The sequence below is a fragment of the Vombatus ursinus genome, unplaced genomic scaffold (assembly GCF_900497805.2).
Source record: "Vombatus ursinus unplaced genomic scaffold, bare-nosed wombat genome assembly UNPS02014830.1, whole genome shotgun sequence".
Classification (NCBI taxonomy): domain Eukaryota; kingdom Metazoa; phylum Chordata; class Mammalia; order Diprotodontia; family Vombatidae; genus Vombatus; species Vombatus ursinus.
Genome location: NW_020954608.1, coordinates 40211049 through 40231414, shown reverse-complemented (window position 1 = coordinate 40231414; position 20366 = coordinate 40211049). Strand labels below are relative to the sequence as shown.

The following is a 20366-nucleotide window of genomic DNA, read 5'->3' as shown; positions in this document are numbered from 1 at the left end:
AGACCACTGTGTTTGCTTTGTGTGAATAGCTACAGGTAGTATAAAACCTAATATATTGCAACAACACCTTGAAAATATACATGCAGAATGTTAGCAACATGAGAATTTTTCCAGAGAAAATTATATGTGCTTTCAATAAGAAAATTAACTTTTTCAAAAACCTTGTTTGTGATATCACAAAAATTGCTTGCATCATATGATGTTGCTTTGGGAATTGCTAAGTTTAAAAAAAAAAAAACTTCATTCTACAAGAGAAATGTTGGTTCTACCAAAACGTATTGATAGATATAGTGGGAATGATGTTTGCTGACTGATGTAAAACAGTTTCAAATAGTTCCATTTACAGACAACACAACAGAGAGGAAAATTACTCATGTCTGATGACTTTTACAATAAATTTATTAAGAAACTAAAACTTTCCTGTTTCATTGCCAGTAGATGAAGCAACAGATGCCCATTTGATTTTTTGTATATGATGTTAAAAATTAATTTTAAGATTTGCTTTCAAATCTATAAATGGCAAAACCACATCAAGAAAAATGTTCAATATAATTGTCAGATTTTTTCAAATGACAATGATTTAATGTGGGAGACTTTTATTGAACTCTACACTAATGGAATTTACTTGACACATGAATGAAATGTAGGTCTACAAGTACTAGGTAAATGTCCCTTATACAATCTGGTTATATTACATGCTTCAAGAGAAAAAAAATGGTGGGCCAACTATTGGTAAGCATCAAATAACACCACAGAAATCAAATACAGGACTTTAACAGATAAGAAAAGATGTGTTATTGATGTGAGGGTTATCCTTGAATAAGTTGCCTGTGTACAGTCAGACAACCATCTGTCAGAGCAAAGATTGGAATTAGTTTTTTTTTTTTAAATGGAATAATGAGAGAAAGGAATAGTGTTTCAAACAATTGAAACAACCTACCCCAAACTATCTAAAAAAGCATCTTAATCAGTAATCATTTGACAGACTTGCCAAACACACAAGTAGCCAAAGGAGTACAGGAATGGGAATAAGTGAAGAAAAAGGATGGAACCGACAAAGTCAGAGAAGATTTAGTATTGTCTTAACAGTCTGAGTGAAACACATGTGAAAGAGAATAATACGAGATGAGGCTAGAAGGGTATGTAGGAGCCTGAGTATTTATAAATGCAAGAATAAGAAGGTTATATTTTATCCAAGAGACAATGGGAAAGATGCTGAATCTACCTGGTTCTGGCAAAGGAATGGCATGGTCAAAACCGTGCATTAGGAACATTAGTATCCATGTGGAGGTGGAGTAGGTTGCAATGCGTTATCATTAAAGAAATATGTAGAGATGTTGTAGTGACAGAATTGACAAAATTTGGCAAATTACTGAATATGGGGAGATAGTTAAGCAAATAAAGAATCAAATGTGGGAGTTGTGGGTTGTGAACTGGGTTGTGAACCAGAGTGACTGAAAAGACAGTGATGTCCTCTACAGAAAAAGGGAAGTTAAGAAAGGTTTTTGGACACAAGATAATGAGCTGCTTTGGATACGTTGAATTGGAGACTCCCCATGTGACATTCCTGTGGGGATGAGCGGCAAACATTTAGAGATATGGGACTGGAAGCTCAAGAAGCATCAAGAGATGAAGGCTGTGTATGCAAGCTTGCAAGTCATCTGCACGGACAACTAAACACAGCTGTTGAGATCACCAAAAAGGTGATAGGGAGAAAAGGGAAGAAGGTCCTGGGGCACATGCCCACACAAAGTGGAGTGGGACACGGATGATGATTCAGCCAAAGAAATTAAGAAGAAATAATTATACAGGTAGGAAAATAAAGAGTGCAGTGTCAGAAAAACCCAAGGGGAAAAAAAGAGTGTGAAGATAGAGGAAATTGCCAACCGTGCAAAAATCTACAGAAAGGTCAAGAGGGGTGAGAACTGAGAAAAGGCTTTTGGATTTAGCAGTTTAGTGATCACTAATAATTTAGCAGTTTTAGTCGAGTGGTGGAGGCGGAAGCCAGTATACAAGGAGAAGTGAAATAAAGGTTACAAAGTGGAGGCAAGGAATGTAAATATCTTTTTCCAGGAGTTTGGCAATGACAGGAAATATAGGATAAAAGTTTAAGAAGACAGTAGTATCAAGGTAAAGTCTTTTTTTTTTTTTTTTTAGGATATGGAAGATCCCCAGATGTTTGAAGGCAATGGAAAAGAAGCTGAAAGAAGGGAGAGAGGGAGAGACTAAAGATTATAAAGAGGGCAGTAGAAAGAAGGATGAATGAAGGGGTAAGTTTATAGGAGGCAAAGGGGTTGAGCTTGGTCAAGAATAAGAAACACTTCTTTCACTGGGAACTAGACCAAAGGAGGAAAAAGTAAAAATGTTGAGGGGATTTGGAGTGAAGAAGGGGAAAGAAAAAGGAAGCTCTTGACAGATGGCTTCAATTTTCTCTATGCCAAGATCCTCTGAAGAGAAAGCTAGGGAGGTAGTGGTATCATAGGCTTAAGGAGAGTTAAAAAGGTCTGAAACAGGAGTTGTGTTTACAATTATTGTGTTACAATAGGACGTCAACTAAGGAAGAGCAATAAAATGGAAGATGGCAGTAAGAGTTCATCTCAGATTATACATAGCATTTATTTGTAGAAGACTCTGTCAACACAGTTGTGTGATTTGCTCCATTATTATGCAGTAATTCGTGCATAGGAAAAGATGGATGGTGGGGGTAATCTAGGGTTGGGTTTTGGAAAAGGATGAATGGTGATGAGGAAGAAAGAGTCAAGAGTAGAGGAAAATATGGGGTTCAGATGGATAACTACAAAAAAGACTTTGAAGGAAGAAAAGCGAAGCCATAGCAAGAGTGATAAACTAGAAAAGCATGGAGGAGAGAAGTCACTAGAGATTATGATAGAATCAAAGAACCGGTTGAAGAGGCAAGAGGCACAGGGAAAAATGAAACAACAGAAGGTCAAAAGAATTTCAGCTATGATTTTGTGAAGATAGAACACTTGTAGGTGATAATGTGATCAACAGGACTATTCTTGTTTGTGGCTGAAGTGGAGTGAAGGTTAAGGTCATAGGAGTTGAGAAAAGTGATGAACTGGACACTAGCTTGATTGAGGAGACATTAATAGGTATACTGAAGTCCCTGATAAAAAGGGTGGGTATAAAAAGGGTGGGTTTTAGTTGGAGAGGAAGACAATGAGCCAGCTAGAGAACTCTGAAAAAGAAGAGAAAATGACCTGGAAATTAGTAGATAACTGTTATCATAATCTGGAAGGGTAAATAAATTTGGATAGGATAATAATAATAATAGCAAGCATTTGCATAACACTTTAAGGTTTACAAAGCACTTTACAAATATTATTTCATTTTATCCTCATAACTTTCGGAAATAAGGTACTATTATTAGCATCCCATTTTACAGATAAGGAAATTGAGGCAGAGAGGTTAAGTTAAGGCACTCTAGCTGCCTCTAGAGTGAACTTGGAAGTAGAAGTTACTGAGTAATGGTAGAAGGGAACAGTCTGTAGAGCGACGAGGATCAAGGGGTAAGCCTATTCATCCTGGTGTGGGATAACTGGGGGAGGGGCATGACAGAAGGTGCACCTGGTACAGGAGAGAGTTGCCAAGGGACTCAGTGTGTTCTAGAAGACTTGGAAGGAATATGAGAGGTAAAAGTCTAACAAAACAACCATCAGACCCCAAGAGAAAAAGAAACATCACAGGCATAAAACTTAGGAAGTTTTTTTGGAGTACAGTCTTTGTAACCAATAGAGGTCTAGGACAGATATAGTTAAAACGAGATGTTCCTCAGGAAGTGTCTTACCAGCTATCTGGGATCACCAAGTCTTTTGGCATCAAATTAGGCAGTGGAGAAAAGGAGATGGGAGAAAGAGTAATAGCTCCCTAAAGAGGTATTGGGGAAAGGATGGACAGCAATTCCCACATGTCACAGGGAGGGTTAGTGGACCAGTGATGGATTTTGTGGCTATCTTGGCAGCACAGATAAGCTTCTTATCCTGTCGGAGAGGAGACCTAGTAGCAGAATTGCTGGGTTAAAGAATATGCACAGTTTAATAGTTTTTTAGGCATAATTCCAAAACTTTATAGATTTTCCCTTTGGGTTTCATATATTTACATTGACCTAAATTAGAAATTGGAAGAACTTTCACAAAGATTAAGTAGAAAAGGAGGTCCCAATTTACCAATCCCTATGCATGCATATATTCTCTAGCAAACAATATCTCTTATTCTCATAGAAGAAGGTTGATACTTGCAATTGCAAAAATCCTAAATAACACACATTCTTCTATACATCATGGAAAGCATTGTAGCAATTACAAGATAAAAATGTACAAAAGGACATCAACAGCTATCTACCCATCTGTCTACTTTCTCATCTCTATAGATTCTTTATGAGAATTACCTATACACTGATGAAGCCACAGCTTATTTTTCTAAGAAAATCCTAGCCACAATTTACTTCATTCTCTCCTGCACAACTACCTCCTTCTCAAACTCTTCACCTACCTTCTAACTGCTCACACCAGAGACCATGCCCTGAAAGGACCTATACTCTGTTCTGCCCTGGTCTCCTGATTGGTAACTGCCTGTGTAGGTGTAGAGAGAGTAAAGTGAAGCATGGCTGTGGAAAAGGTGATAATCTATCAGAACAATAAAAGGACTGGGGGGCATCAATGAAGATCCAATTGTAATTAGGTAATGTTATGTGGCAAGAACACAGAATCATAGATTTAGAGTTGCAAAGGGTTGTAGAGGCCTCCAAATCCTTTCTTTTACAGATGAAGGTACTGCATCTCAGAAAGGTTCTGTGACTTTGGACAGTGACAGAGCTAGTAGGTGTCTGAGGCAGGACTCAAATTCAGATATTCCTGACTCCCAAGTCCAGCTTTCTATGTGCGTGAGGTTTACTTTTGGTGGTACTACAGAAGCTAGAAATATCCAGACTTGGCTCTGTCACTTTAATTAATTAACCAGTTAGAAAGTTCAGAACCTACTCTGGTCACCAAGGGGTGCATGGTGGTCTTCAGCACTAGCCCAGTAGCTACTTCAGAAAGTATTTAGTGTGTACAATTAATGTGCTGACTTTCCTAAAAGCTGCAGTTTTGTCTTTGCTCACTAGAGGGTACTCATCCTACAAACTCTTGGATTACTCTCACATCCTTCAGCTGTTTAATGACACAATATTCCTATTGCTGAATTCAATGTAGGTCTACCAGCATGATCCAGAATATGTGCCAAAATTATTAAAATTTAAAACTTTAAAAATTTAAATAGGAAAAAAAATAAAGACTCTGCACTTGAGCCCACCTAAACTGCTTCTGAGAAATCTCTTGTTCTCACAGATAAATTAATCCAACCATTATTGGTGGTGAAAGGATTAGACTGCAACATACAGCTGTATGTTGTGCAGGCCTGTTTTATATCCTCTACATTCTTCACAAGCTGCCTGAAATCCCTTGGCAGGTCTCAAGCAGCCCGTAGGCTGTATGGTGTGCAGGCCTGGATTAGAGGAAAGAGATATGTGTCCAGAAGCTCTTTTCAGAGGTCAGAGGCCTCAATTACCGAGTCAAGGAAATGTGGTAGATGAGTTTTTCATCCCTCCACTAACAAGCTGACTTGGCTCTCAAAAGCTGAAATAGGAGTCCTGGAATCCCTCTTGGCTCCAAACCTGATTCCTCCAGCAGCACTATGATAGTGTCAGTAGGCAACTACACCTGAGTTGCACGGTAAAGCTCATCTCCAATTAAGCCTAGTTACAGCAGAAAGAATAACTGCCAACTGCTACCATAGCAACTACACCAAAAAAGTCAGTCCTGATTGGGCTGTAGAGGCCTCCAAATCCTTCATTTTATAGATTGGCTGACAGGCATGTACCTGTGTATCCCTCCTTTCTGTTCATTGTCTCATGAAAGGAATGGAATTGTGGACTTGGAAGCCTAAATGGAAAAAATTATCGGCTAAAAGTTTTTCCCAACAGCAAAGACAATAACAGACTCTGAAGGAGAAGGGGCTAGTTTATAGACTCGCGTTGAAAGTCTTGCTCTCGGGAGTGGAGCCAAGATGATGGAGTAAAAGCAGTGACTTGCTTGAGCTCTCCCCCAAACCCCTCCAAATACCTGTAAAAAATGGCTCTAAACAAATTCTAAAGCAGCAGAACCCACAAAAAGACAGAGTGAAACAAATTTCCAGCCCAAGACTGCCTGGATGGTTGATCAGAAAGGTATATCGCGCCGGGCTGGGAGAGGAGCGCAGTTTGGCATGGGCGCACAGGCCGCAGAGACCCTGGAGCAGGCCTCAGAGGACTGAATCTCGGGCAGCTGGGGCGGTTTCCAGACTTCTCAACCCAGGAACGCCAAAGACAACTTAGAAGGTCAGTGGGAAAAGTCTGTGACTGCAGTGGTAAGAGAGGAGCGCAGGATCCCAGCCCCATTCTTTGGGGCCAAGGCTGCTTCCTGAGCTTCTGGCCCACACAATGGGGGGAATCGAGTAGCTGATCAGAGGGGGATTGCAGGGATCTCTCTTGCTGGTGCAGGATTCTCTTGCTTTGCCCATGCTTGGATCTGGGTCACAGTTCTGGGTGGCGGTCCAGGGGTGAGAAGGAGTGCTGGCGTGGCGGAGCTTGTAGTGGCTGTGGAGAGGAAACCCTCCTCACAGTTCCAAGACAGAAAAAAGTGCTCATAGACCAGAGCACAGGCCAGGAAAGGAGTAAACACCTCACCCTTGATCATAGCACTTTGGAAGAACTGAAAATTTATAGGTCCCTAGAAGTATCTCTGAAAACAACTGCACAAAACCCCCCGAAGCTTGGGACAGTACATTCTCCACACTGGAAACAGACTCCTACCTTAACAAAGAGTGTATAACTCAAGTAACTGGCTGAGATCATGAGCAAGCAGTGCAAAAAGAGTCACACTATATTATCTTACTTTGATGACAAAGAAGATCAAAACATATAACCAGAAGAAGACAATGAAGCCAAAGCTCCTACATCCAAAGCCTCCAAGAAAAATATGAATTGGTCCCAGGCCATGGAAGAGCTCATAAAGGATTTTGAGAAGCAAGTAAGAGAAGTAGAGGAAAAACTGAAAGTGATGCTAAAGGAGACCCCAAAAAATACTGAAGAAAATAACACCTTAAAAAATAGCCTAACCCAAATGGCAAAAGAGGTCCAAAAAGCCAATGAGGAGAAGAATGCCTTAAAAAGCAAAATTGGCCAAATGCAAAAGGAAGTCCAAAAGCTTATTGAAGAAAATACTTCCTTAAAAATTAGAATGGAGAAATTGGAAACTAGGTACAATTTGAGAAATCAAAGCACTGTAACTCTAATCCAAAGGAATGAAAAAAATAGAAGAGAATGTGAAATATCTCACTGGAAAAACAACTGACCTGGAAAATAGATCCAGAAGAGAGAACTTAAAAATTATTGGACTATCTGAAAGCCATGATCAAAAAAAGACCTAGACATCACCTTTCAAGAAATTATCAAGGAAAACTGCCCTGATATTTGAGAACCAGAGGGCAAAACAGAAATTGAAAGAATCCACTGATCAACCTCCTGAAAGAGATCCCTAAAGAAAAACTCCTAGGAATGTTGTAGCCAAATTCCAGAATACCCAGGTCAAGGAGAAGATATTGCAAGCAGCCAGAAGGAAAACAATTCAAGTACTATGGAAACACAACCAGGATAACACAAGATTTAGTAGCTTCTACATTAAGGGTCCAGAGGGCATGGACTATGATATTCCAGAGGGCAAAGGAGTTAGGACTTCAACCTAGAATCACCTACCCAGCAAAACTGAGTATAATCCTTCAGGGTAAAAAATGGTCATTCAATGAAATAGGGGACTTTCAAGCATTCCTGTGGAAAAGACCTGAGCTGAATATAAAATTTGACCTTCAAATACAAGACTCAAGTGAAATATGGAAGACATAAACAGGAAAGAGAAATCATAAGAGACTTATTAAGGTTGAACTATTTACATTCCTGCAGGGAAAGATGATATTTGTAACTCATGAGTCCTTTGTCAGTATTAGGGTAGTGGGAGGGAAAAAAAATTATATGTTTGTATAGATAGATAGATGGAGGGCACAGTTGAAGATGAAGGAATGATATCTGGAAAATAAAATTAAAGGGTGAGAGAGGATTATACTGGGAGAAGGAGAAAGGGAGAAGTAGAATGAGGTAAAATATCTCACATGAAACAGACAAGAAAAGGCTTTTACAGTGGAGGGGAAATGGGGGAAGGTGAGAGGCAATGAGTGAATCTCATTCTCATAGGATTTGGCTTAAGGAGGGAATAACATACACAATGGGGTATGGCAATCTATCTTACCCTAAAGGAAAATAAGGGGGGAAGGGGACAAGAGAGCAGGGGGTTGATAGAGGGGAGGGCAGATTGGGGGAGGGGATAATCAGAAGCAAACACTTCTGAGGAGGGACAGGGTCAAAAGAGAGAGTAGAATAAATGGGGGGTAGGATAGGATGAAGAGAAATATACTTAGTTTTTCACAACAGGACTACTATGGAAGTGTTTTGCATGACTACACATCTATAACCTGTACCGAGATGCTTGCCTTTTCAATGAGAGTGGGTGGGGAGGGAAGAAGGGATAAAATTTGTAACCCAAAGCTTTAAAAACACGTTAAAAATAAAAAAATAAAAAATTTATTAAAAAAAAGAAAGTCTTGCCCTCATCTTCTAACCTTTCATGTGATTCTTCCAACCTTTCATTTTACTTCACTGTTACCCCAAGGGCAATGGACTTTGCCATATTCTCCTCTTCAGCCCAATGCTGTGCAATCCACGCAAAACCAAAGTACACAAACATCTGTAAATATGCATTATGTACATCATAACAGATCTTAACATTCACTAAATTAAGAATGATTATTCTTAGATCACAGGCAGTAATCCATAGTACCATATACATCATAATCACATTGATACAGCAAATGGTCAATATATTCAAAACATTATCTGACAAGGTGCTTTACTAACTACATATGTGCAGGATCAATCACATGTACACAAAGCACTGGTAAATGTATACCCACTCTACAAAAACAAAATTTAAAAAACAGTAGAAAAATGCATATCTAACAGGTGTGCATATAGCTACAGTATTTTCATAATGCAATTACATAACCAAAAACCATTACCAGTAAATTAATTTTTAAAATATAAATCAGAAAAGTAATTTTAATTGATATATAATCAACATATACTAACATATGAAATAATATCTTTGATAGGAGCAAAATCTAGTAGAGGCTGTGCCATGTAGGCCAGACTAGTGTTTTTCTCTAAAGGCAGGGAAAATGTCCCTGAGGCTTGACTGGTCCAGAGACCTAAGGCTTCAGCCATTAATGATGCTTCCTGATCTTCTAGGGCATAAAAAGATGAATCTTGAGAAATCAGTACCCTTCAAGCTTAGCAAATGTCCCATAGCTCTGAGTCATCACACCCATATGACCCAAGCCGTCCAGCTCACCAGTCATATTCCTCTATGAATTGGGAGGGGGAAAAGGGGAGGGGGAAAAGGAGAAGGCCTATGTCTTCCTGAACCAGTGCTATTTTCTTGCCAAGTATCCTTTCCACGGTATTGTTCAATATGCTTTTTTTTTTTTTGGTAAATGTTAGGCAGTGATTGTCTTATTTCATTCCATTTATTTCATTCCAACTGAACCTAAAAGAGCAGACCAGCTTGAGTAAGGTCTGGACTACTATAACAGCCAAAGCATTTATCATCCCCACAGGCAATAGTGTGAGGGACTGTCTGATGTTGGCTACTGCCAAGTAGAGGTTGTGGCAAGACGGGGTAGGAACAAGATATTAGGAAATAACCGGAGCTCACGCTCCCGAGGCAGGGGCTGTGCTAGGCGGAGTTGTGGTGAACTGGGATGGCGGCTGGATATGGAGAAGTAACCGGAGCTCACGCTCCTGAGGCAGTGGGCAGTGCTATGTGGAGCTGTGATAAGCTGGGGAAGGAACAGAATACAAGGAAGTAGCTGGAGCACGTGCTCCTGAGGCAGGGGGCTGTGCCACGTGGGAGTGGGACGGCAGAGAACGAGTTCCTTTGTTTAGTCCCCTCCCTAAGTGCAACGTCAACCCCAGACGCCTCCTTCCTGTGTCCTTCCTGACTTCCTGGGTCACGTACCTTCCCTTTGTGTAGCACTGACCCCAGACGCCTCCTCCCGGTATCTGGGCCTGACTTCCTAGGTGTACTCTCTCTTTGCTCCTGCTCTCTTGCTATGGCCTTCTTGCTTGGCCTTGTTGTGATGGCCTCTGAATAAAGCTCGGGTGTTGGCACCTCCTGGTCGGCTCGTCTCTGTGTGTTTATGCGGGTAGGCTCCGAAGACTGGTAAGTAGTATGACTCTGGCAGCCTGCTCCTTATAGGAGGAGAGTGCACGGCGCGGCCGGCACACAATAGTATTGTCATTTAGCAATACATGTAAGCACACCTCCTGATTTCCCTATATAATATAACTTATTCTTGGGCACTAGTAGAAAGGTTCTAGCCCTTTTGGGACCTGCTAACCTATCTGCACATATGGTATAACTCACTGATGGTTTGGGTTAATTTTAACTACCTTCAGACCTACACATCTGCATTCCCATATGAGTTTGCAGAAACCAGACTGGATATTACAATTTACAAACAATATGAATTATCTATGATAACCTTACAAGTTACATAGCTCAGGCAGTCACTCTATATTTAACTAGTGAACAGTCTCTGTCTGGTTAGCTAACTGCCCAATACTTTTTTCCCAACTACTTATGGGCAATAGCTACCACTTTAGGGAGCTATTTTACAGAGACAAGTTGCTTAGTCTCTGAATTACTTGGTATGGGGTGGTTTTCTACTATCTGGTCTTCTTTATTTTACCTTTTTTTCCAGGTACTCATATTTTGAAATTTTTTCAGATTCACTTTTTTTTTTTTTAAATACTTCAGGTTTTAATTTTATTTTTGTTTGCATTTGTCTTTTTCAATTTTTTTTACTTTGAATTCCATCCTTATCTTTTGTGTTTTTTTCAAAAAAAAAAAAAAAAAACTCTCTACTATGAGTAGTCCTCTAGCTCTCTCCCTCTCTCATATAAGGTTTATGTGGCAATCACAAATTGCTTATATAAGCAAAATATCTTTCAATGGTGCTAACTGTTGCAATATTAAGTATCGCTTAGTTTATCAATTGTTAGGCTATGAATAAAATGTTACTACAGACACAGTCATACTAACTCATATTTGTCTTATCTAATTACCTTTACAAATCTCTTACGTCTTGTATTTGTTCTTCCAAAGATTGTACCCAGCTCTGGTTTTCTCAACAGGAATGCTTGAAATTCCTCTAGTCTATTAATGATCCATTTTCCCCCTGTAGTATTACACTTAGTTTTCCAGGATAAATCATTCCTGGTTATAATCTTTTATCTTTTGCCTTTTTGTATAATATAGTCCAAGAGTTCTTGTTGTAACTTAGTCTTGGGCAATACTGACTATAGTTCTTTGGTATTTGACCTCTTTCCTCTGCTTTAATCGCAGTACCTTTTTTTTCAAACCGAAAACTCTGGATTTTTTCTACGATGTTTCTGGGTGTGTTCAATTTGGGGGTTCTTTCAGGACATGACTGGCAGATTCTTTAATTTTAACTTTGTACTCTTGCCCTAATATCTATGGGCAATTTTCTTCATAATTTCTTGAAATATGCTATCTGAACTTTGTTTTTTTGTAATGACTTTCCAGAAGTCCAATGATTCTCTAGGTCAATCATTTTTTAGAAGTTTCTTACTTGTTCTAATTTTTTCAGTCTTTTGACTCTAATATTCTAATATTTTCTAATAATATATTCTAATAATATTCTAATATTTCTTGTTATCTCATTAAATCATTTAATTGTTTGCTCCATTTCATTTTTCATGTTGTAAACTATTTGTCTAAGGTTGTTCAATTTTTGCTCTTATCTCACATACTCTTTTCTAAGTGTCCTATTTATATGTGTGTATCCAGATATACATATACATAAGACAGCCATATCTTGTTTCAGCTCTTCATAATATCCAAGCACTCTTGGAGTTTTTGTGGCTAATCCATACTTTTTTCTAATTATTCTGGGTTATTGCCTTCCTCTGGGATTTAATCTTAGGATTCTTTTAGCCCATAGTATTTCTTGATTTTAAGAGTTATCTTGTTTTTGCCCTTCAATTTTTAGATTAATACAGTGCATGGAGGTGGGGGGGCACAGTGGATAGAGCACCAGCCCTAGAGTCAGGAGGACCTGAGTTCAAATCTGGCCTCAGACACATGATACTCACTACCTGTGTGACCGTGGGCAAGTCACTTAACTCCAACTGCCTCGCAAAAGAAAAAAAAAAAAAAAGACAGCGCCACAGCCAGGATCTGTACTGTTGAATGGAATGGGTAGGCACTGGTTCTATCTCCTGCTACAGTCTCAGAGCAAAACAACTGTACTGGTATTCTAGATACTGTCCCCATTAAAGTCTTAAAGCCACTCCTATGAAATCTCTATTTGAGAGGCTGCCTGCGGCCAGGCCGACCTTCTTCTACAAGCTGTCTTGGATTGTAGTTCTGGCCTGGATTCAGAATTTGGTACCAAGCCCCACCCACTGACACAATCTCCTTCACATTAAAACAGTTCTGAGGTATCACCTCATACCTATCAGATAGGCTACAAAACAGAAAAGGGAAATGACAAATGCTGGGGGAGATGCAAAAAATAGGTAGATTAATATACCATTTATGGAAGTTGTGAAATGACATTTTGGAGAGCAATTTGGAACTGTGACCAAAGGGCTAAAACCATGCACAGTCTTTGACCCAGCAACACCACTACTGGGTCTGTAACCCAAAGAGATCAAACAGAAAGGAAAAGTATCTATATGTACAAAAACATTTATAGCAACTCTTTTTGTGGTGGCAAAGAGTTGGAAATTGAGGAGATGCTCATCAACTGGAGAATGGCTGAACAAATTATGGTACATGATTGTGATAGAGGTATTGTGCTATAAAAATGATGAGGCGGATGGTTTCAGAAAAACTTGGGAAAATTTATATGAACTGATACAAAGTGAGGTGAATAGAACCAGGAGAACACTGTACATCATAATAGCAATACTGTAATGATGTTCAACTTTGAAAGACAGCTACTCTAATCAATACAACCATCCAAGACAATTCCAAAGGACTCATGAAGAAAAATATCTATATTCAGAGAGAGAGAGAGAACTGATGAACCCTGAGTGCAGACTGAAGCATATATATTTTTTTGCTTTATTTTTCTTGGCTTTTTTTGTTTTGCAACATGGCTAATATATATGCAAGTATATTTTGTATGACTTTATATATATAATTGATATCATATAGCTTGTCTTCTCAATGGATGGGGGAGGGGCTTAAGGGAGGGGGAGAATTAAAAATAAAAATTTTTAAATGAATGTTAAAGTGCAATTATTTTAAAAGATACTTGTGAATGGTGGCAAAATTCAGGGTATATTGTGTGTTACTGAAGTGAATTAGACGAGGGAAGTCAAGGGAATTGAATAGATTGAGGAACTGGGAAGTTAAGAGTATTTGAGGGAACATTTATACACACACATAATACATAGATGTATATGTGTGTATATACATACATATATACATGTGTGTATATGTGGGTATGTACTTCCTCCTAGTATGAGGGCAGAAATTGAAGAAAAAGATAATAAGCCAGACACTAAACTTATTAAGAAAAGAGGAAGAATGCCCTAGGGGTTGGGAGATTACAGCCACCAGAATTTGTAAAGTTGACAAATTTGGGTATCATTGAACTTCAAAAGAGGAAAATCTGCAGAATGACATTGTTAGAAGCAAAGTCTGGAATTGTCAATGGGGAACAAGTATTCTGACTCCCACCACAAGCAGTAATTCAGGAAGTATGAAAGGAAGGATAACTGGTGCTGGAAAAAGGGCCAGTGAATCAGTGCCATTATGAGGGAGCCAATCTCAGTGTCAGAAGATGGAAGAAGTGAGAAAAGAAAAAAATTAAAATAAAAGGAGGTATGTTAATCAGGAAGAGAGCAGTGGAAGGGTTAGAGAGATCCAGAGCGAGACACTTGAGGATTAGGGTTGAAACAAACAGGAATAAGGGAGCTAACACCTCGGGTAGGTGAACAGAGCATTTTTCTATAGGGAAACAAAAGGGGATGTTATACTAATCATTGAGGGAGGCAGATAATCAAATGGTTGTCCCTTGAAGCATGAGTTCATGGAAGGTAGCACTGTGGTGACCTGCAAAGAATGGATGACACCAAAATACACATAATTTCATTTTCTGTTGTAATAAAGAACTAAAAACAAAGTCTATGCCTATTGATTGGGGAAAGGCTCTACAAACTGTGGTATATGAATGTAATGGAATATTACAGAGTTATAAAATAATTATGGTGTGAAGAATTCAGAGAACCATGGAAAAATATAATGAAGTAAGCTGAACCAGAAAAACAACATATTCAATATAAATAGAAAGGATAGTAACAAAAATAAAAACTTAATGCTGTTAAATTTTAATGATCAAGCTTAGTACCTAAGAAGAAATGAGAAAAGGTATCTCCCTTTCCTCTTTGTACAGGTGAGGGACTATGAATGTGGACTGTTGCAAATAATGCTGAATTAAACTGATGTGTCAATTAGTTCTGCTGAACTTTTTTTCCTCTTTATTTTTTATTCTTTATTATATGGGATAGCTTGCTGGGTAGGAAAGAAAGGTGGAATACATTTGGAAATAAGGTCATATAAAAACAAAAGACATCAATAAAAATTAAAAATAAATTTGAGGCAGAAGGAGAAAGGGAAGAACAGGAGGTCATGATCAGAGGTCTGGATCTTAAGTGTTATGGGTGATAATGAACTCAAGGGATGACTCTTCCCTATAAATGGCTCAGAGGGAGTAAAAATATATTTACCAAAGGAGTTGATGAAGTTGATTAATTTGGAATCCAAGTAGTATGAAGAGATATCAATATGTATATTGATTTCCTCAAATATAAGGTCAAGGGTTAGGGCAGAAAGAATATTGCAAGTCAAGTACTGGAACTTTAGAAAAGAAAAGTGTTCTAGAGCTCAGCAAGTAATTACAATGAAGTTCTGAATAGGCTGAATGGAGTGAATCTCAAAGAAGTGATGACAGTACAGAGTGGCCCGGGGGAGCAAGGAGTATGTCTACTCCTGTCCAAGTGTACATGACAGGTACCATGAGAGAAAGTCACATCAAATATTACGAAGTTTGGTCAAGAAGGAGCTATCTTCCAGAGGAATTCAGATTTATTTAGCTCTCAGCAAAATCATTTACTCAAATGGCACAGCAAAAAGAATGGTTACAAAATTCTTCCCCTACCAGAATTGGGAAACCTGCGGCCTCAAGGCCACATGCAGCCCTCTAGGTCCTTGGATGCAGCCTTTTGACTGAGTCCAAGTTTACCAGAACAAATCCTTCTATTAAGGGGATTTGTTCTGTGAAGTTTGGATTCAGTCAAAGGGCCACACTTGTGGACCTCAAGGGCCACAGGTTCCCCACCCCTGCAACACAGGGAGCACTCTCTCACCAATATATATTATGTCCATGAGTAGTAACGCCCGTGTGTAGGGAATACATGGAGCTAAAAACTACAACATCAGTATCAGTAAACATTTATTAAGCATCTCCTATGTGCCAGATATTGTGCTAAATGTTGGGTATACAAAAGGAAGAGTCCCTGCCCTCAAGGAGCTTACAATCTAAGGGAGGTGACAACATACAAATCTATACAAAACAAACTATATACAGAATAAATAGAATATAATTAACACAAGGAAGGTATTGGAACTAAGAGGGGCTACAGATGATTTTCTATAGAAAGTGGGATTTTAATTGGGACTTCAGGCTAAGGAGGTCAGTAGTAAGAATGGAGGAAAGAAAGCATTCCAGGCATGAGGAACACTCAGAGAAAATGGCCAGAGCTGAAAAATGCAGTGTCTTCTTTGTGAAACAGCCAGGAAGCCACTATAAGGTGCACCAAAGAATATATGTTGGGGAGTAAGGTATAAGAAGATTGGAAGGGTGGGGACAAGGTTTCGAAGGGCTTTGAATAGTTTGAATGCCAAACCATTTAGCATTTGATTCTGGAAGCAATAGGAAACCACTGAAGTTTATGTGGCTATGGGGACACTATTGGACCTAGGCTTTAGGAAAATCACAGTGGCTGAATGGAGGAAGGATTGGAATGGGAAGACTTGAGGCAGGCCAACCCTCAGGCAACCTTTGCCTAAGGCAATTTAAGTTTACTAAATGAGTGCAAAGCTTAACAGCTCAAAAGATTTATCACAGACCTGGAAGGAACATTCAGAGATAGAAGCACCACTTTTCCTACTATCTTGGGACCCATATGGCTGCTTTGTCTGTGAATGTGTAGTTTACACATTGTTTTCCGCTTTCTCTTTTTTGAGTGTCACGGTAGTAATACTAATACTTCCTTCTACATAACTATCCACTTAAATTGTATTTGCTTCCAAATATTAGGGAATGAACAGTTGATTATCTTTTCAACCCCAGAAATTATCTTCTTGATGCTAGGACAATGGTAGACTATGCAAAAGACTAGTTTTGGAGTCAAGAAGATCTCTATTACCTACTAGCTATGTCACTATGAATTAATCATTTAACTTTCAGGGACACCACACAATTCTTGAAGACTGCAAATTAGGTTGTAGATCTGCAGCAGTGAAGGGAATTTCCACCCTGAATTTCTGATAAAGTTGAAACATTTACCACTTAAGCAAAAAAAAGAGATGTCATAAAACATGAATATTATTTTAAATTTACAACTGAATTTTTAGAATGCAAGGATGATATGAAGCAATATTTTGACAAGTATGTTCAGAATGTTTACGGCACAAATAAAACACCTTCTTCATAGTTGAGCAAAAAAATCCTGAAAGATTTAAACAGTTCAAGACCATTCATTAAAATGAACTACCGGATGCCCATCAATGGGGAATGGCTGAACAAGTTGTGGTATATGAATGTAATGGAATACTTTTGTACTCTAAGAAATGATGAGCAGGCAGACTTCAGGAAAACCTGGAAAGACTTATATGGACTGATGCTAAGTGAAGTGAGCAGAACCAGGAGAACATTGTACATACACAGTAACAGCCACACTGTGCGATGACTAATATTATTGATAGACTTAAGCTTTCTCAGCAATACAAGGACCTAAGATATCTCCAAAAGACTCATGATGGAGTCTGAATGCAGACAGTAGCATATTATTTGTTCTCTCTCTCTTTTTTTGTTTCTTCTTTCTTGTAGTTTCTCCCATTGGTTCTAATTCTTCTTTACAACATGACTAATGTGAATACAGGTTTAACATGAATATATATGTTGAGCCTATATCAATTTACATGCCGTCTTGGGATGTACGGAGGGAAGAGAAGGGGAGAAAAGTTGCAACTCAAAATCTTTGAATGCTGAAAACTAAAAATTGAGAAATTTATTAAAAAAAAAACAACTTAAAAAAAACCCCAACTACCTTTGAAACGAGACACATACAGCTACAATTCTTTACTACAGAACAAATATAGTTTAGAATATAACAAATCAGGCATATATTGCTTAAGGTGACCCATTTAAAATCTGAGTATGAAAATATCAGGCATCATATGATGGAATGAAGATAAGTTTGAACAAAAATAACACATTTCAACTGTCAATCTTAGCAGCTATTAAGTTTGCTTTTTTAAGGATGGTTTTAAAGATCTATCTTGCCTTTCAAATGCTTACATACTGTTAACGGTCTGAAGTTTTTATTACATAAGTTGTAAAGAACTTTAAAAGTTCAATTGCCAAAATGTTAGCAAAAGTAAAGATGAATAATAAATGAACTATGATACGAAAATTTTGTCTTTATGCACTTAGCTATGTAATTTGAGAAACTAATCATTTGAACTTACCTTTTTTGATTTGGGAGCCTAGAAGTGGGAGAAATAAAAGATTATAAAGTCAGTAAGTGTACACACACACACACACACACACACACACGCACTCGCATGCACAGGTTCCCCCAGAAACTGAGAGGCAAACATAAGCAGGTACTATTCCATGAACTCTGAATATAATTCATTTGAACTTACCTTTTTTGATTTGGGAGCCTAGAAGTGGGGAAAAATAAAGGAGTATAAAGTCAGTAAGTATACATATACACGTTCCCCCAGAAACTTAGATGCAACACAGCAGGTGCATGCTCAGAGTACTCAACCCATATTCTTCCAAGAACTCATAATATAATTCATTTGAACTTACCTTATTTGATTTGGGAGCCTAGATGTGGGGAAAAATTAAAGAGTATAAAGTCAGTAAACACACACACACACAGACACACACACACCACATAACATACGTTCCCCCAGAAACTGAGATGCAACACAAGCAAGCTCATTCCAAGAACTCAGAATATAATTCATTTACTCATATGAAGGGACAATAGCTAGCATTTATATACAGCTTTAAGGTTTGCAACACACTTTACCTATTTATCAATTTTAATTATTTGTGGAAACGCCAGAAAGCACGCATGGTTTCCATCTCAAAGGTATTTAATGGAAAAGTTTATTATCAATCGCCAAAAGTTGCCAGCTCAGGTCCATTTTTTTTTGTTTTGCTTTGTTTGATTTTAAAGTAAATTCTAACATCGCAAGTGTCCCATGAGCAGTCATTCGCTTGTTTGTTCCTTTGGAAAACATTTTACTTGGCCCGTCAATTTGCTACTAAAAAATTCTGAGTTCCTAACTCTGCAGAGGGAAGGATCGAGAGAACGCCGTGGCTACCTACCTCACCTGGTTGCTCACACCTCCTGAGCTGCTCATGCATCCTCCATCCATCTCTCCATACACAGTGTCCCAAAAGTCTTAGTGCATTAAAAAGCATTTCTTTTTTCTTAATAGCTTAAAACTGCACTAAGACTTTTGGGATAGTTTGTATCGTACATATAAAGTCCACTGATTCATCATCTAGCTAACTCTCTTTAGTTCTAATGCATCCATTCACTCGGACCCCAGTAAGGAGACAGAGCTTATCACCCTCCCTGCCTCCCCGAAGCTGCCCTTTCTTGGAGTCTCCGGAGCTCACCATGAAACTGCGTTTATCCCCGCTGCCCCAGCCACCGCAGGAGCTCGCACACTGTTGACAAATGGCCCTCTCCGTTGCCAGGACTACCAGCCTCCTAGAAGTGGCGCCACTTCCTGCGCAGCCGCAATGAAAGCTTCTGTGTCCCGCCCTTTCCCACCTGGCGGTGGAAGCCAGGTGTCCCGGCTCCTCGAGACCGGAGCGCGTGCCAGCGGACTTGCCCGGGCTTTGCCGGAGCCTCTGCCTCCGCGCAGCCGCTTTTCGCACCCTCACTCCCCCGACTCCCACCGCCTCGCGGCCCCGCCCCCTCTCTCTCTGACCTTCCCATTCGTTCTCAGGGGAGAGGAGCCCGACCAGACTACTTGAGTTTTACGCCACGGCGGGCGGTGCTGCCGGAAAGCGTCTGGGTTTGCGGCAGAAGGTGAAGTGTTCTGGGCTCTTGATTTGTCGGTGTCCAGGGAGGGGGACGCGATGGAGGGCGCCGATGCGGGGGCGGGAGGGTCCCTTCTTCTTCTCCCTTTCTGCCCCAGGGCGGCTGGCCTCGCTGCATCCGCCGTTTTCTCCAGCGGGGCTCGGCCCAGTCGTGACCGACCTTGGGCACCGGCGTGGGGGAGGGCCGGAAGGGGGCGTCTTCCAGCCGGGCGCGTTCTCCCGCCTTGATTGGGTCGGGCCTCGGCTGGAGACGCTCCCCGGGTTTGACCCCACGGCGTAAACCAGTGGGAGGCCCAGCTCCTCCCGCCCTGTTGACAGTTAACTGCAAAAGGGGAGACGTGGGGGCTTGATCCCCACATGAAGGATGGGGTTAGGAGTCCCTGGGTTTGAGACCAAAAGACCCGAGTTCGAATCCCAGCTCTATTTCCTAGCAAGTCACTTTGGCTTCCCTAGGCCTCTGTCACTGTAAAATGAGGAGGGTGGAGGAGATCAAAGATTCCTTACCTGGGACCCGTAAACTCTAAAAAAAATTGATAACTGTATTTCAGTATAACTGATGTCCTTTGTATCCGTTTTATTGAATACATTTAAAATGCATTCTGAAAAAAAAAGAAAAGAAAAAATGCATTCTGACATTTAGCATGGTAGCCCTCACCGTGCTAAGTAACAAAAGCTAGTTGACTCAAAAGAGATCCATACGGTTCACAGACTTCCCGAGAGTCCATCACACACACACACACACACACACACACACACACACACACACACAC

The 20366-nt window shown here is 39.7% G+C and overlaps 2 protein-coding genes across 4 annotated transcripts in view; one reads left to right on the top strand and one right to left on the bottom strand.

The window, feature by feature from the left end:
- Window positions 1–19249, bottom strand: part of CASC1 (cancer susceptibility 1) — a 76439-nt gene extending 57190 nt beyond the window's left edge. For 2 of the 3 annotated variants that reach the window (XM_027838595.1, XM_027838597.1), the window contains exons 1-4: window positions 18871–19143; window positions 18343–18360; window positions 18174–18191; window positions 17994–18011 (exon numbers count right to left, since the gene is read on the bottom strand). In XM_027838595.1, coding sequence (XP_027694396.1) covers window positions 17994–18011; window positions 18174–18191; window positions 18343–18360; window positions 18871–18966 — 150 coding nt within the window. In that variant the 5' untranslated portion in view covers window positions 18967–19143. Of the gene's footprint in view, window positions 1–17993; window positions 18012–18173; window positions 18192–18342; window positions 18361–18870; window positions 19144–19167 lie in introns of those variants that run through there. The other variant, XM_027838596.1, reaches the window with a different exon arrangement.
- A 232-nt stretch (window positions 19250–19481) lies between these two features.
- The window catches only part of ETFRF1 (electron transfer flavoprotein regulatory factor 1), a 6562-nt gene continuing 5677 nt past the window's right edge, over window positions 19482–20366 (top strand). Inside the window, exon 1 of the mRNA XM_027838598.1 lies at window positions 19482–19585. The gene's annotated coding sequence lies outside the window, so the exon portion shown is untranslated. The remainder of the gene's footprint in view (window positions 19586–20366) is intronic.